The 14,910-nt window shown below is 41.2% G+C and overlaps 1 protein-coding gene across 2 annotated transcripts; it reads right to left on the bottom strand.

Moving 5' to 3' along the window:
* Positions 1-4,123: 4,123 nt before the first annotated feature.
* LOC309690099 (uncharacterized protein) lies at positions 4,124-12,898 on the bottom strand. 2 transcript variants are annotated; one of them, XR_014271605.1, is made up of 3 exons: positions 12,583-12,898; positions 12,024-12,168; positions 4,124-4,515 (listed from the first exon to the last, which is right to left on the bottom strand). XR_014271605.1 is itself a non-coding variant. In XM_082506962.1 (2 exons), exon 2 carries the CDS (start codon positions 11,595-11,597, stop codon positions 10,188-10,190), a length of 1,410 nt encoding a protein of 469 aa, XP_082363088.1. In that variant the 5' UTR covers positions 11,598-12,168; positions 12,583-12,898; the 3' UTR covers positions 10,173-10,187. The 2 variants fall into 2 exon arrangements, 1 of the variants encoding a protein (XP_082363088.1); XM_082506962.1 differs by lacking the exon at positions 4,124-4,515 and having other exon boundaries at positions 10,173-12,168.
* Positions 12,899-14,910: the final 2,012 nt, after the last annotated feature.

Genomic DNA, 14,910 nt, shown 5'->3' with positions numbered 1-14,910 from the left:
AGATTACCGAAAAGCACCACTGAACGACACAGGAAATCATTCCTGCCTGTGGCCATCTCCCTGTACAACGCATCCACTTAACACACTGTTTGCTGCTACAGCTACACATGTTTCTTTTCCAAATATTTATTTATAAGTGACTTATGTATGTATGTATGTATGTATATTTATGTATATATTGTACTATTCTTAGTTAGCGTATTGTCTGTCTTGTCTTAATGTTGGTTTAAAATGGAGCACTGTAACAAAAAATAATTTCCCCCAGGGATCAATAAAGTATTCTGATTCTGATTCTGATTCTGTGGTGAGCTCTAACACTTCCCAGCAAGAGGGTCCTGGATTCCAATCTACTGGGTCTTTCAATGCGGGTTCTCTTTGGCTTCCTTCCACAGTGACTCTAAATTGACAACAACTGTGAATGTGAACATAAATGTGTGTGTGTGTGTGTGTGTGTGTGTGTGTGTGTGTGTGTTGCATCGATCCCCGCCCCACAAAGTTAAGAAAATAGAATAAATATTATCTATGTTTTTAAAGGGTTCATGTGAGATTTATTGATTTGGGAAGTTTCAACCTACGTTTCCAACTTTTCTGGCATGTAGCAAAGCAAGGCAAGCTCCCACTCCTGTCCCATTAGCCTGATGTACAATATTACCTTACTATGATAACAAACAAACCCCTAATAAGGACCAGGAAAGGAAAACAACCACCCTCATGGCTGTATGAGTTTTAGGTTCATTGAATAAATCTCCTATCGGACAACCTCTGGAAGTGTAAATTAGTGAGAATTTATTTAATGATACCAAGTACCAGTCCATCTTCTTCTGTTTATCCAATTCAGGATCGTAAAGGGAGGGGGTTTATGGTGTTTATCTCTTGGGTGAATTTATGATATGAGGATTCATGAGATTCTCGTCAGCTTTGATGGGCAGTCTGTTGAAATCCTTCCCGTATCTATCTTTACGTCAGAAATTCTTGCCATCCTTTCCCCACAAGTCAGGGTTCAAGCGTCTCTAGACTTGAGGATTTCCATGCATCTGCTCCGTCTCTATTGTTCCAAATTTATAGCCCTGCTACTCTCTGTGCTCAAAACAATAGGATGAGGAGTGAGTCTCATAAAGTTAAAGTTTCATCCCCCTACAGTTGTTTCCCTCCCAAGTCTTTCTAATGGGAACCCTCTGCATGTTCAAAGACATGGATCGAGAGCCCTGCCAGGGCAGATTCCTCAGGAAAGCCTGACTTTACTATCAAACGACAGCAACAGGGCGAGTAGGTGTCATCTCCATTGTCTCATCAATGGTAGATCAGTGTCCAGCCAATAAAAAACAAGGAGAAAGAAAGGACTTAGGCATCTGATCAAAACGACCGCCTCTTAGATTTATACTAAGCACTGAGCAGAGAGATGAGAGGAAAGGAGAGTTGGCTCACATACTCCCTTTGATTGCCCTGTACACCCTAACTTTGAAATGCTTCACACATGGAAAATAACAGTCCACATTTTAGTGCTTCAAAGGGGAGGGCAAACAAGGAGCAATGTAGGTAACCTTGCCATGGAACAGAGGAAAAAGACTGTCAGAGTGGAGCATGGTGCGCCCAAATGGTCAAGCTCGCGCAGCATAGTGTCCTTTTATGACCAAATACACCAATTTTTAAACGAGAAGAAGGATCACTTCTAAGGCTAAGGTGCACGTCTCTGAGGAATTATAAAGATCAGAATCAAGTGAAATGAGGTATAAAGACATGAGACTGTTCAAATAGAAGTCTAGCTTGGCTGCAAATATCTGCAAAAGTTAACAAAAAGTTGGCATTAGGACATTAGGCTGAAATAAACACTTGCCAAATAAAATGGCCTAACTATTTGTCATATGGTGTAACTGAAGCTCCTGGCACCACAGACCACTTAAAAAAAAGTTTTGTTTGAACTTTTCTAATAAATCTTGCTGGCATCATAGAAAAGTAGGCCACATACTGAATGTAATGGGAAAGTCTTTAGGACCCAGGGGACCCAATGGAGGGTATAAAAGAGGAAGTAGCAGCAGGTGCTCTTCATTTCCACTGACGAGCGGCTGTGAACAATGGTTGTGTGAGTAGGTGAAGAGCCTGAGAAGTTTTAATTGTCTGCTACACAAACAGTTGTTGTAAACCTCTACAGCAGAGGTTCGAGGTACAGGCTGTTTTTCTTTTAGTGTTTTTTTTTTTTTTAAATTTGTTGAAATGTATTTGATGTTTATTGTATTTTATGTTTTAGTAGTGATTTTCACAAGATAAGCCAAGATAAGCCAGGTGTGCAGCAAACACAGTTGTCTGCTGGAGGTATGTTAACTTAATATATTTGACATTAAAAAAAGTATATTGATGCACTATAATCTAATTTATATTGTATTGCCTCCTGCAGGGCAGGCTGCACATGTGAATTTGTCGCTGTTTTTTTTTTTCCCTCCTTCTCCTTGTTGTTGTGTTTTTGGTTTTGGTAGGGTCACCTTTTAAAACTGTTTTTTTTATGCCGGGTTTGTTTTTATTTCTACTGGGCTGGTGCAATATTAGTCGGGCAATGTGCAATCCCTGAGTGGGACTCTTACCTTAGGGGAATTAGGATCTTTAGAGGTGCTCTGTGTGGATTTGCAGTGAATAAGTTTTTATTAAGAGTGATTTTTAGTGCCACCGATTATTGCCTGAACTAGCACTTAGTGCATGCGATAAGTGTTCTGTTGGGCTCGTATTTATTTGGGGTGGATTTGTTTCTTTTAAAGCAACGAGCATCTGGGACCGCCAAGGGAGAGCAAGCCCTCAGGTGATAGTTGCATTGCTGGCAGGTTGCACCAATAACACTATCTTGTGGTCGTTAGTGACCTTTTTACCATTTTGATGTTTTAGGCCTTTTGCAAACCCTTTGTGTTCTTTTAAAATAATAAATTTTAACATATCTGACTGATATTGACCCTCTTGTCCTGTTTATTCTGGGCTCGTTCCTGTGAGAGCTTTGGGCCTGAAAGTTTGCACAAGTAGTATAGAGGCCCTTAGCGGTTACTCGGTGGCTTTCGCTCGCTACATGAAGATGGCATTATTACATGAGTACAATGTCATCTCAGAGGCATGCTTATATCAGTATAATGTGACATGTGCAACATACAGCAAGTCTGAGTCACAGCCAAAGAGACATACTCATTTGACATCAAAAATCTGCAACAGCATCATCAAAGTCATGCTGTGTATCACTGCTGTCACGTCACCATTTTATTTCCAAGTTATAAACGGACTGCAGAATGTGCTACAGTAGAGCTCCGTTAGAAAACACCGTTAAAGGGTTTACTGCTACTAAAAATCAATATGGAACCCATGTAGAGTCCTAGTTCCTGGAGTTTACCTGTCTTAGTCAGGCCTCTGGATAGCCAGAGATGAGGCTAGTGATACACCTAGAAGGCTAGAGATATACTTGGCTTTTATGCTTTTTTTTATGCTTTCGGTCCACTACGGAGTGAGCAGATTGGTTGCCTTGATAACTGGTGATTCAAATCCCTACTTGATCCTTAACACAGAACATTGTAATTTGTTTCTGCTGCTTGTATAATCTCTGGCCTGGCTGAGCTCATTTTGGACCATAGCCTGGTACATCCTCCAATGTATTTTTCAGAGTCACTGACTTTTTGCAGTTAGCAGGCAGGCAAGAGATCAGTCACTGTTATGGTGTACTAGGAAGCATACTTTCTCTTTCTCTATGTGAAGCCATCCACATTTTCATATTAGATGATGAACAATGGTCTCTGGTCAGGTAAAATATCAGACTGTCAGTCTCTCTGCTTCACTTTACGAGACAGTAACCATCTCCAATTTTAAGATTACACTGGATCAGGTGACCTCACATGATGGGCAATGGGCTTCTCTACTTTACTCCCCTCTTTTTTTCACTGTCTGTCCATTCACATGTTACTGTTGCATGCCATTAACCTCCGCTTTTCTATTTCTCACAGTCTGTGCTTTGTCCTCTCTCACCCTGTACTTTGCTGCAGGTATTTCTGGCTCCAGATCTGCATGCTTCTTATTTGTGGTTACTGGTGTCACACACTTTCTGAGTGTTTCTTGTTATATATATGTTATATTCTTGTTGTTTCTCTTTGTTCATGTAACCACTGACTCATTTTAAATAGTTTAGGACAGCCAAACTACGGACCAGTTGCTAGGTTCGGCAGGGCTACAATAGAAAGCGAGGCGAATGCAGAATGAAATGGCTGGAGACAGGAATTTGAGCAGCAACAGTTATTATTTTGCACAAAAATGAAATAAACAAGACACAAATTCCACATTGACAGTAGTAGTGATAATAACCATAACAATAAGAAGAAGAAGCCGGCAAAACAAAAATAACCCCAAAAATAGTCGTTTGAGCTCAATATTCAATTGTCTTTTTGTCTTTGGTCATCTGTCAAGTCAAAAATTCTTAGTCTAGTTCTTGTTCTCTTTCGTTTGTGGTTTGTGTGTTACCACTTGGGAGTCTCCGTCGAGGAAGAAGAGTAAGTTCCTCTGCAAAGTTCAGTCTGGGCTCAGGCTCGCCATCTCCATCCGGAGAGAATCCATTGGAATCCAAAATCTTAGTTCCTTCCACACGGACAAGGGAAAAAAACCTAGCCTGCACAACAATATTAACATTATTGTACACAGCCAGCTCCGTTTCTTCTCTTGTATCACAGCTATAGCTTTAGTTCTCTATCTCTTTTCACATTTCTTTCACATTACCACAGTAATACATTACATGCATGCTTTGAATATATCTCTCGTTATACATGAAATTATTTTAACCATGTAAACAACAAATGAATTTCTTGTTCTCTTTTTAACCATGAAATTATGATTAATAGGTATAACCAGCAAGATAATACATTTTTCCAATCATCCTTCAAGTATGCTAAACAAATCCTACCACAACAGCATTTCAACCGTTTTTAAACAGCAAATTACCACTCGCGAATCGGTATGAACAGAAGAAACAACTTTTAGCAACAGACTAACACATTAACTTTTCAAACCCATGGGCTAAACTCACCAAAATGTTAGAAAATTCCGCACGAGCTATCCGTGACCTGTCTCATCTATTTCCACGTGCGAAAAGATCTAGCTCATGTGAAATGATGGTCTGGTGTTTCGGAAGACGGGGCTAAAACCACCTTCAACCAATGAAAAAGGCATTTATCCCTTGTGATCCAGCAACAGAAAATAAAGTTTGCTAGAGGATCACACTTCCTTTTTTCAAAATAAATGTTTCTTTTCAAAATAAAATAATGAAAATACATTTATACAATCAAAACGAAAACAAGAAAAAAATAACAAAAGGTAGTTTTCTCTACTGGGTTACACTCTCCCCAGCTAAATGTCATGCACGTCTCGTTGCATGTGTAGCCAGTACTGTCCCTCTGTACTGTTTAGGGACTCAGAAAAGGCTATGCTCAAACCCTGGAAAAGTGATTTCACAACAGTAACTAGAGGGTTTCCTAAATCAGGATAATCAAGTCTTTTAGGTGGATGTCTGATTCTTGTTGACTGTCTTACTGGTTGAGTTGTAATGGGATCACAACTGTCCATCTCATCAGGTGCGTTAACAGGCTGGTTTCCTGGTTCTTTAACCAAATCCTCAGGTGATTCATCCAATACGGTTCCCGTTCCATTGTCCACAGGATCGTCAATTCCAATCTCATCTCCATCTGGTAAGTTTTCAACAAGCACATGATTGGTAAGTTCGTCTTTGCTTGCATCTTTATCCATATTCAGCTCCTTGTTGCTAGCAATTTCAGAAAGGTCACAATCAGGTAAGTTTGTAATGTCTGGTTCATGAGAAGGTTTTGGATATTCATGTACAGTAGTAAATCTGGTTATTTCTTCACATGGGGAATCATCAACCCATTGAATGAAAAGTTCATTGTCAAGTTCCATTGATTCTTCATCCTCATTGCTTTCTGTGACAACAGTTTGACGCGTTTTAGGACGGTGAACCTGCTGTGGCTCAGATGTGTCTGCGGTGGCAACCGGGAGGAAACTGCAGGGAAGCAACAGGTCTCTGTGTAAAGTTCGGGAGGGACCTTGCTTGGACTCGGGTTTAACAGTATAAACGGGTAGGTCGCCTGCACGTTTGACTACCACATGGATGTCTGCCTCCCATTTATCAGCAAGTTTATGCTTGCCACGCAGCCGCACGTTTCTAACTAAAACCCGGTCCCCAGGTTCAAGTTCTGAAACAGTTATTTTGCGATCAAATCTGGCCTTATTCTTGTCTGCCACTTTTTGTGCGGTTTGAGAAGCTAACCTATAGCTTTCCTCTAGCCGTTTCTTGAGACTTTCAGCATATTGCGAATGTGTCACTTTTTGATCTTTGCTGAGAGGAAGTCCATATGCAAGATCAACAGCTAATCTGGGTTTTCTGCCAAACATCAACTCGTAGGGTGTAAACCCTGTTGCATCACTACGGGTGCAATTGTACGCATGTACTAATGGCATAACATAGTCTTTCCAGTGAGACTTTTGTTTGGATTCCAGTGTTCCTAACATACTAAGTAGTGTTCTATTAAATCGTTCAGTAGGGTTACCACGTGGGTGGTACGGGGTAGTTCTTATTTTCTTTATCCCAGAGATCTCACACAGATCTTTTATCAGTTTTGCCTCGAAATCAGGACCCTGATCGCTGTGCAGGCGCTCAGGTATGCCGTAGTGGACAATGAACTGGTCCCACAGGCACCTGGCGACCGTTCGTGACTTTTGATTAGAGGTGGGCAACGCGAGGGCAAACTTAGTGAAATGATCGGTTATCACAAGGATATCCCGTGTGTTGCTACTGTCTGGTTCTAGACTGAGAAAATCCATACAGACGAGTTCTAAAGGTCTGGTTGTTGTTATGTTGACCAGTCTAGCTGCTTTTTCAGGGGGACTCTTTCTCCATATACAACGATCACATGTTTTCACTTTCTGCTCAACCTGTGTCGCCATGCGTGGCCAATAGAATCGGGTTCTGACCAGATCAAGGGTTCTGTCGATACCTAAGTGGCCCATGTCATCATGCAAACTTTGGAGCACTGAAGCTCTGAGCTCCTCAGGAAGAACAAGCTGGTGGGTCACCTGGTCTCCATCTTGTCTTTTTCTGTATAACACCTCATTGTGCATTTCCAACCGATTGAGTTCCCTAAGCAAAAGAGGGAGATCTGGGAGTTCTTTTCTAACAGTCGGTGGAGGTGTCTGACCATGTTCGATTTGTTTGATAACTTGGCTGATTGTCGAGTCTGCTCTCTGCTTATCCTTAATTTCTGATTGGGACAAGGCAGGGATGGTTGGTAAGCCATGATGTTCTTCTGAAACATAGATGTCTGGAATCGCATCAGCTGAGAGGGTAAGCGATTCTACAAGTGTAACACCACTATCCTGACAATCATCACTGACTTTTACAAGGTGATTTTGACAGATTGCTTGGACAACATCACTATCTACAAGCTTTATGGTGTCAGTGGTGTCAGTGTCAGCTAGGTGACGCTCTACAAATTGGCTTACACGCTCCTGCTCTTTCCTGGACTGGACATCATTTACGAGTTCTCCATGAGGACGTCTAGACAACCCATCTGCGTCTAGGTTGTGCTTGCCCGCTCTATACTGTAACTTAAAGTTGTAGTTAGATAAAGCGGCAAGCCACCTATAGCCAGTGGCATCTAACTTAGCAGAGGTCAATATGTATGTGAGTGGGTTACTATCTGTAACCACAGTGAACTGACCACCATACAAATAATCGTGAAACTTTTCAGTCACTGCCCATTTGAGTGCTAAAAATTCCAACTTGTGGGCTGGATATCGTGCTTCACTTCTTGATAACCCACGACTGGCAAAAGCTATGGCTCTGAGCTGACCCTCCTGCTCCTGGTAGAGTGCTGCACCTAAGCCAGTAGTACTGGCATCGGTATGGAGCACATAAGGCAGCTTCGAGTCTGCAAAGCCTAAGACGGGGGCTGACGTTAGCTTTTCAATGATGGAGTCAAAAGCTTTTTGACACTCTGCGGTCCATCGGTCCTCAAATGGCAGTTTGGGATCAAAGTAGGTCTGGTTGGGTTCTTTGGACTTTGATTTCTTACGTAGTGGTGGGTAACCACGAGTGAGGTCATTGAGTGGGCGTACTATGGACGAGTACCCTTTTACAAAACGTCTGTAGTACCCCGAGAACCCCAGGAAAGATCTTAGTTCTTTGAGATTCTTGGGCCGTGGCCAGGTCTTTAGGGCCTGAATCTTTTCGGGATCCGTCTCAACTCCGCTTTCAGAGATTACATGCCCAAGATACCGAACTGTGGTTTGGAAAAATTTACATTTTTCCAGCGATAACTTCAGGCCATACTCTTTAAGGCGATGGAGTACCCGCATAAGTCGGCGTTCGTGTTCTTCCAAACTATCTGAGAAGATGAGATCATCTAAAAAGACGAGCACTTCATGTAAGTTCATATCACCAACACAGCGCTCCATCAGCCGCTGGAAGGTGCTTGGGGCGTTGGTTATGCCCTGCGGCATGCGGTTAAACTCCCAGAACCCAAGCGGTGTCACAAACGCGGTCTTTTCTTTGTCTGCCTCCTCAACTTCTATCTGGTAATACCCAGATTTCAGATCGAGGACCGTGAACCACCTGGATCCTGAAAGGGCAGAGAATGTCTCTTCCAGATTTGGAAGTGCGTAAGAGTCTTTTATTGTTTGCAAGTTCAGCTTGCAAAAGTCTATACATAGACGCACATCATTGTTCCGCTTTCTCACCACAACAATGGGAGACGAGAAAGGTGATTGAGACTCTCTTATCACACCTGCAGCAAGCAGCTCCTGCAGGTGTTTCCGGACAGCCTCAAGATCTTGAGGGTGTATAGGGCGTGCACGGTGCTTGAAGGGAGTCGGATCATTAAGCTTGATGGAATGTTTCACCTTGTTCGTACACCCAAAGTCAAGATCATGAAAAGCGAATACTTCCGGAATGTCATTGAGTTGCTTGGTTATCCTCTCTTTCCATTCATGTGGAATCGGAGAGTCACCAAAATTGAAATTCAGCGGTGTCTTACTTGTGGCTGACTCATTAACACTGGTGACATTATGCTGGGACATGATACAATGGAAAGCTCCCAGCTCTGCAATGACACAAGTAGACGGGATAGTAACATCTTGTTCTGTTTCATTTGTAATCATAACAGGCACTTTGTGTGGAGCTCGGGAAGGAAGTGTTATCAAGCAAGTTTTAACACAAAGGCCACCAGGCAAGGAAGACTGAGAGGGGTGTTCAACTATGGCACACGTGTCTGCTGCAGTACAATGAACGTTAGCAGATCCCTCTAAAACTACTGTTTGGCCTGCTGGAACTACAACTGTAGCCTTGCCTGACAGGGTAACTAACCCAATGCTCCCATCTTTGTTCTGTGTATGTCTTAGTTCTAGAGTTTTCAACAGGGCTCTAAACCCGCAAGGACTAGGTAAGTAGTCAGAAGTCTTAAGGTCCAAAAATTTTTCATAAAGGACATCAAGCGTGTTTGTTCCCACCAACACTGGGGTCTGACTGTTTGGATGAGTGTCTGGAACAACAAGAGCTAAGGTTGGTATGTCCATCTCTGCATCTAAGAAGTCTTTTGGAAAAGTAATGCATGTCTCTATATAACCCAAATAGGGGACGGGCTGACCTGCAGCACCCTCCACTTCCAAAAGATCATAGAGTGGGTTAAGATTTTGATCTGGAAAGTTCTGTTTGTAGAACGACTCAGCGACTGTGGTCACTTGTGACCCTGAGTCCAGGAGACAATTTACATTAACGCCAGAAATGCTAACTACTGCTGTGCATTTAGAGCCAACCAACCCTTTTGGCAGACTATACTTCTGTGGCTTAGTGACAGATTGCTTACAGTTAGCATGTTGCATGTACTTAGTGGGACATGATCGCCTGGCTGCAGTCTCCATTTGCCCCGCAATAGAGACTGTTTTCAGTTTAACTGTTCCTTAGTGGCTGGAGGGTTCTCAACCTCCCATTTCCTCTGTTTCTCTTTAAACAGTTTGCGCTTTTCAGCAACTAGGGCTGGGTTTGGTTCATTTTCGCAGTTTGGCTTGATGTGGCCATCTTCTCCACATTGGAAACAGTACCACGGTTTGGGTGGGGTACTTTGAGTTTTAACTGTTCGTTCTCAGGACTCCTTGCTCACTTTGTCTGGCTTTCAGTTTTCTTTAGACTTGGTATGGGAGGCATATCTGGAATTCTGCGCTTTTGATTTCGCGGTCAGCTGCACCAGTTGGGCCTGGAGCTCTGCAACTTGCTTTGAGAGTTCTTTAATTGAGCTTAAGGTGGTTGTGTCTTCATTTTCGTCTAAGCAGCCTTTGACTGTTTGGAGGTGGTATGTCGCTTTTTGTTTCGTGATGTTCAAATGTTGCTTCATTCGCATTGTTTTGGTAGCATTTTGGTCTTCTTCTGTGCGTAATAAGAGAAGCAACTCAGGAAAAGATGGGGGGTTTATCCGTTTTTGTTTTAGTTGAAGTGCATTTAAAAGGGAATCATCCCAGCAACCACGACAGAACTGCGTGACAAGGAGTCTGTCAACATCATTGCTTAAAGCACCACCCCGTTTTACAGTGTGAGTTAAAGCTACCTGAAGGCGTTGTACGTATGACGACGGTTTCTCACCTGGATTTTGGAAGGTGTCAAGAAATTTGGCGTAAAGCTCTCCACCATCTTGAACTGTCCCATAGGCAGAATCCAACATTTGAAGGTAGTCTGCAGGTGAGCTGTCTGGGTTCAAGTGCTTAACTACGTCAGCTGCCGGGGGTAAGAGAGACTCAAGAATCTTTCGCGATTGTTGCAGTTGCGACATGGAAGTGTCACTCAAGATTAGTTCAGCACTGGAACGCCAAGTATCATAATCTGGCTCATAGGTTGGCCGGGGGTCCTTGCCAGAAAAAGCTCTGAGTTTTTGTGAAAAATGTTGCACTGAATGATCATCTCTTCTCACAATGTGCTCAACTACTACACGCTGCACCTCAGGAGGGTTTAAATCAGGTGCAGGTATGGTGGGTATACTATGAGCTGGGTTTCTTGCAGTGTGATTTGACTGGTTCGATTGCTGTGCACCATCAACACTGGGTTCAACAGCTGAAGGCTGAAACTCAGCCAAGGGAGATTCAGGTAAGTCAATTCGCTCTGATTGATCATGTTCAGGCTCTTTGATTGATTCAGCTATCTGTGACATCATGTCTTTCAGAACATCTGCAAACCCTCGGCCGCTCATTTTGGCTAGGTTTTTTAACTCAGTGAGATATGACTTGGTTGTATCATTCCCCACACATCGCGTGTATACACTTGCAAGAGACTGTATTCTATACTTAACCCCGCTATCGGATATGTGGTTGTAAGGTAACGGCTCAAGAGCATCAACAGCAGTACCTGAATTGTACTCAACAACAACACTCGAGATAAACTCAGATTTACCATCATCTACCTTTAAGACTCTTGAGATTGACCCATACTGTTTTAGGAATTCAGTCACCTCATCAATTTGCTCATCTCCAGCTATTTCGCTCACGATCACCGAATTTGGGACTTTAACAGATTCACGTTCAACAAGACGGTCCATTTGGGGTGCGTTATATACTTGTAATCACATGAGAAAAAGCCTCCTGGCTGGCTCGCCAAGACTTACTGTAACCACTGACTCATTTTAAATAGTTTAGGACAGCCAAACTACGGACCAGTTGCTAGGTTCGGCAGGGCTACAATAGAAAGCGAGGCGAATGCAGAATGAAATGGCTGGAGACAGGAATTTGAGCAGCAACAGTTATTATTTTGCACAAAAATGAAATAAACAAGACACAAATTCCACATTGACAGTAGTAGTGATAATAACCATAACAATAAGAAGAAGAAGCCGGCAAAACAAAAATAACCCCAAAAATAGTCGTTTGAGCTCAATATTCAATTGTCTTTTTGTCTTTGGTCATCTGTCAAGTCAAAAATTCTTAGTCTAGTTCTTGTTCTCTTTCGTTTGTGGTTTGTGTGTTACCACTTGGGAGTCTCCGTCGAGGAAGAAGAGTAAGTTCCTCTGCAAAGTTCAGTCTGGGCTCAGGCTCGCCATCTCCATCCGGAGAGAATCCATTGGAATCCAAAATCTTAGTTCCTTCCACACGGACAAGGGAAAAAAACCTAGCCTGCACAACAATATTAACATTATTGTACACAGCCAGCTCCGTTTCTTCTCTTGTATCACAGCTATAGCTTTAGTTCTCTATCTCTTTTCACATTTCTTTCACATTACCACAGTAATACATTACATGCATGCTTTGAATATATCTCTCGTTATACATGAAATTATTTTAACCATGTAAACAACAAATGAATTTCTTGTTCTCTTTTTAACCATGAAATTATGATTAATAGGTATAACCAGCAAGATAATACATTTTTCCAATCATCCTTCAAGTATGCTAAACAAATCCTACCACAACAGCATTTCAACCGTTTTTAAACAGCAAATTACCACTCGCGAATCGGTATGAACAGAAGAAACAACTTTTAGCAACAGACTAACACATTAACTTTTCAAACCCATGGGCTAAACTCACCAAAATGTTAGAAAATTCCGCACGAGCTATCCGTGACCTGTCTCATCTATTTCCACGTGCGAAAAGATCTAGCTCATGTGAAATGATGGTCTGGTGTTTCGGAAGACGGGGCTAAAACCACCTTCAACCAATGAAAAAGGCATTTATCCCTTGTGATCCAGCAACAGAAAATAAAGTTTGCTAGAGGATCACACTTCCTTTTTTCAAAATAAATGTTTCTTTTCAAAATAAAATAATGAAAATACATTTATACAATCAAAACGAAAACAAGAAAAAAATAACAAAAGGTAGTTTTCTCTACTGGGTTACATTCATGTTTTCTCTCTGTATTTAACAGGCCCTCTCTGACCCAGGTTCTGCCACAGGCTTCTTCCTGTTAAAAGGGAGATTTTTTTTCTCCCCACTGTTGCCAAGTGTTTGCTCATAAGGGATGTTTTTATCATCGTGTTCAAAACATTATAAAATACTTTCAGGAGACTAATTCTTGTAAACTGGCATGATGTAAATGATACTAAAGTAATGTAGGCTGTGTTGCAGGTGTACTATAGGTACGTTATACTGAAAAAACAACATTTGTTATAGAGTTTATGAACATTTCTGTAAAAGTAAATGAAATATTAAAAATAGAGAAGAAACCATGGCATTGGCTTTTTAAAAATGCGTTCTAGTTGGTGAATCTGAAGTTTGTCCTGAGTGTTTTATTAATGGATTTTTTTAGATTTGATGTGACAGTGAATAATGAATTCCTCTTCCCAGAAATGTATTACCACAGCTACTATTCCAGGAAAGCAGTGACTTCATTTGCATTTAGTTTTGATCTCTGTCCAGCCACCTGAATATTACAAGAAAAATTATTTAAGCATCTGTGTTTGAAAATATGGCTTTTGTAGATTTATTTTGGATTTGCATCTCTTCCATGAGGCATGTAGGCAGACAGATTTTGATACAATCATTAGCATGAATCGTTCAGTTTACAGACTTCCAAAGGCAAACGATTAATCAGTGTTACATCAGAAAAAAAGAGACTTCCAGACGTTCATAAGTGTAATAATTTCCTAAAACTTCAGCTGTTTACATGTCTGAGGTAGCATTGTTTGACTGCTGTCTCAGAGAGAAAACACTGCTCATGCCAAATATGAATGTTGCATGCCAGTGTGAGAAATTGTCAATCGACTATGAAAATCAGGAATGTGAACCCCTGCTGGTGTAGAAACTGTGACGTGGTCACTGAACGCTGCGTGGGGTTTGCCTGTGATCACAGGTTTTGTTAAACTTTATCTTGTTGCCTTTACTGTTAACAGAAACCCAGTGACCTGAAATCTTGCTGCCGAACAAGCACTTACACATTTTATGGTTTCCAAAGAGGAAACCTGTCTTTGAGTAATGCGAGTAAAAGGACCAGGCTGCTTCATCTTGATGCCTTAGTATAACATTGACATTCACTCTGTGTTTCAAGCTCAAACTGTAAATAAATGTGGTTTTGTGTCACACTAAATTATTACCCTGTTTCTCATTAATGAACTGAGTCACTGTGTGGGGGAGCAGAAGTTAAACTGTAAACTTGAAAATGGGGGTAAAGGATCTACTGACGAGAAAACTAGATGCAATCGAAGAGGACAGCTTTCATTCATCATATTAAAGAAATGAAATATGTTCCTGGCATTGAAAGTTTTTAATAATAAAATGTGTATGGTTAAAGTTACATTTTGTTTAAAGTAAAGACACTATGGCTAGACAAGGATTTATAGGTAAATTGATTTATGAGAAGGATTTATTTAGACAACACCATGATATGGCCTTCAGCAAGCACAATAAACAGGCGTAAGACTCCCTTCAACCATTTGTACATTGTTAAATCATTGTCAAAATTAGAAATGTCCTGTCTCAGACTGATGCTGAAAAGCTAGTTCATGCATTTATTACTTCTGGGCTCAGCTGGTATAATTTATTATAATCACATCTCTCTAAAAACTAACTCAAAAGTCTTCAATTGATCCAGAAAGCTGCAGCGTACGAGTAATGACAGATACCAGATTTCTCCTATATTAGCTTCTCTTCATTGGCACCCTGTTAAATCCAGAAATGCAAATATAAAATGTTGAATAATCAGGGCACATCATATCTAAGACATAGTTTACCAGTAGAGTTCTTCAGCCTTAGACTTCAGGCTTAAATTAGGTTCATATTCAATTTAATTCATTTTTATTTGCATAACACATCAAGGCACTTTATATTCTAAGGTAAAGACCCTACAACATTAGTAAGAAAATCCCTAAGAGCAAGCACAGAAGGAAGTGACAGTAGGAAGGAAAAAGTCCCTTTTAACAG

This window comes from Aulonocara stuartgranti (genome assembly GCF_965226115.1).
Source record: "Aulonocara stuartgranti genome assembly, chromosome: 15".
In the NCBI taxonomy this organism is placed as follows: Eukaryota; Metazoa; Chordata; class Actinopteri; order Cichliformes; family Cichlidae; genus Aulonocara; species Aulonocara stuartgranti.
This window is presented reverse-complemented; position numbering and strand designations above follow the sequence as displayed.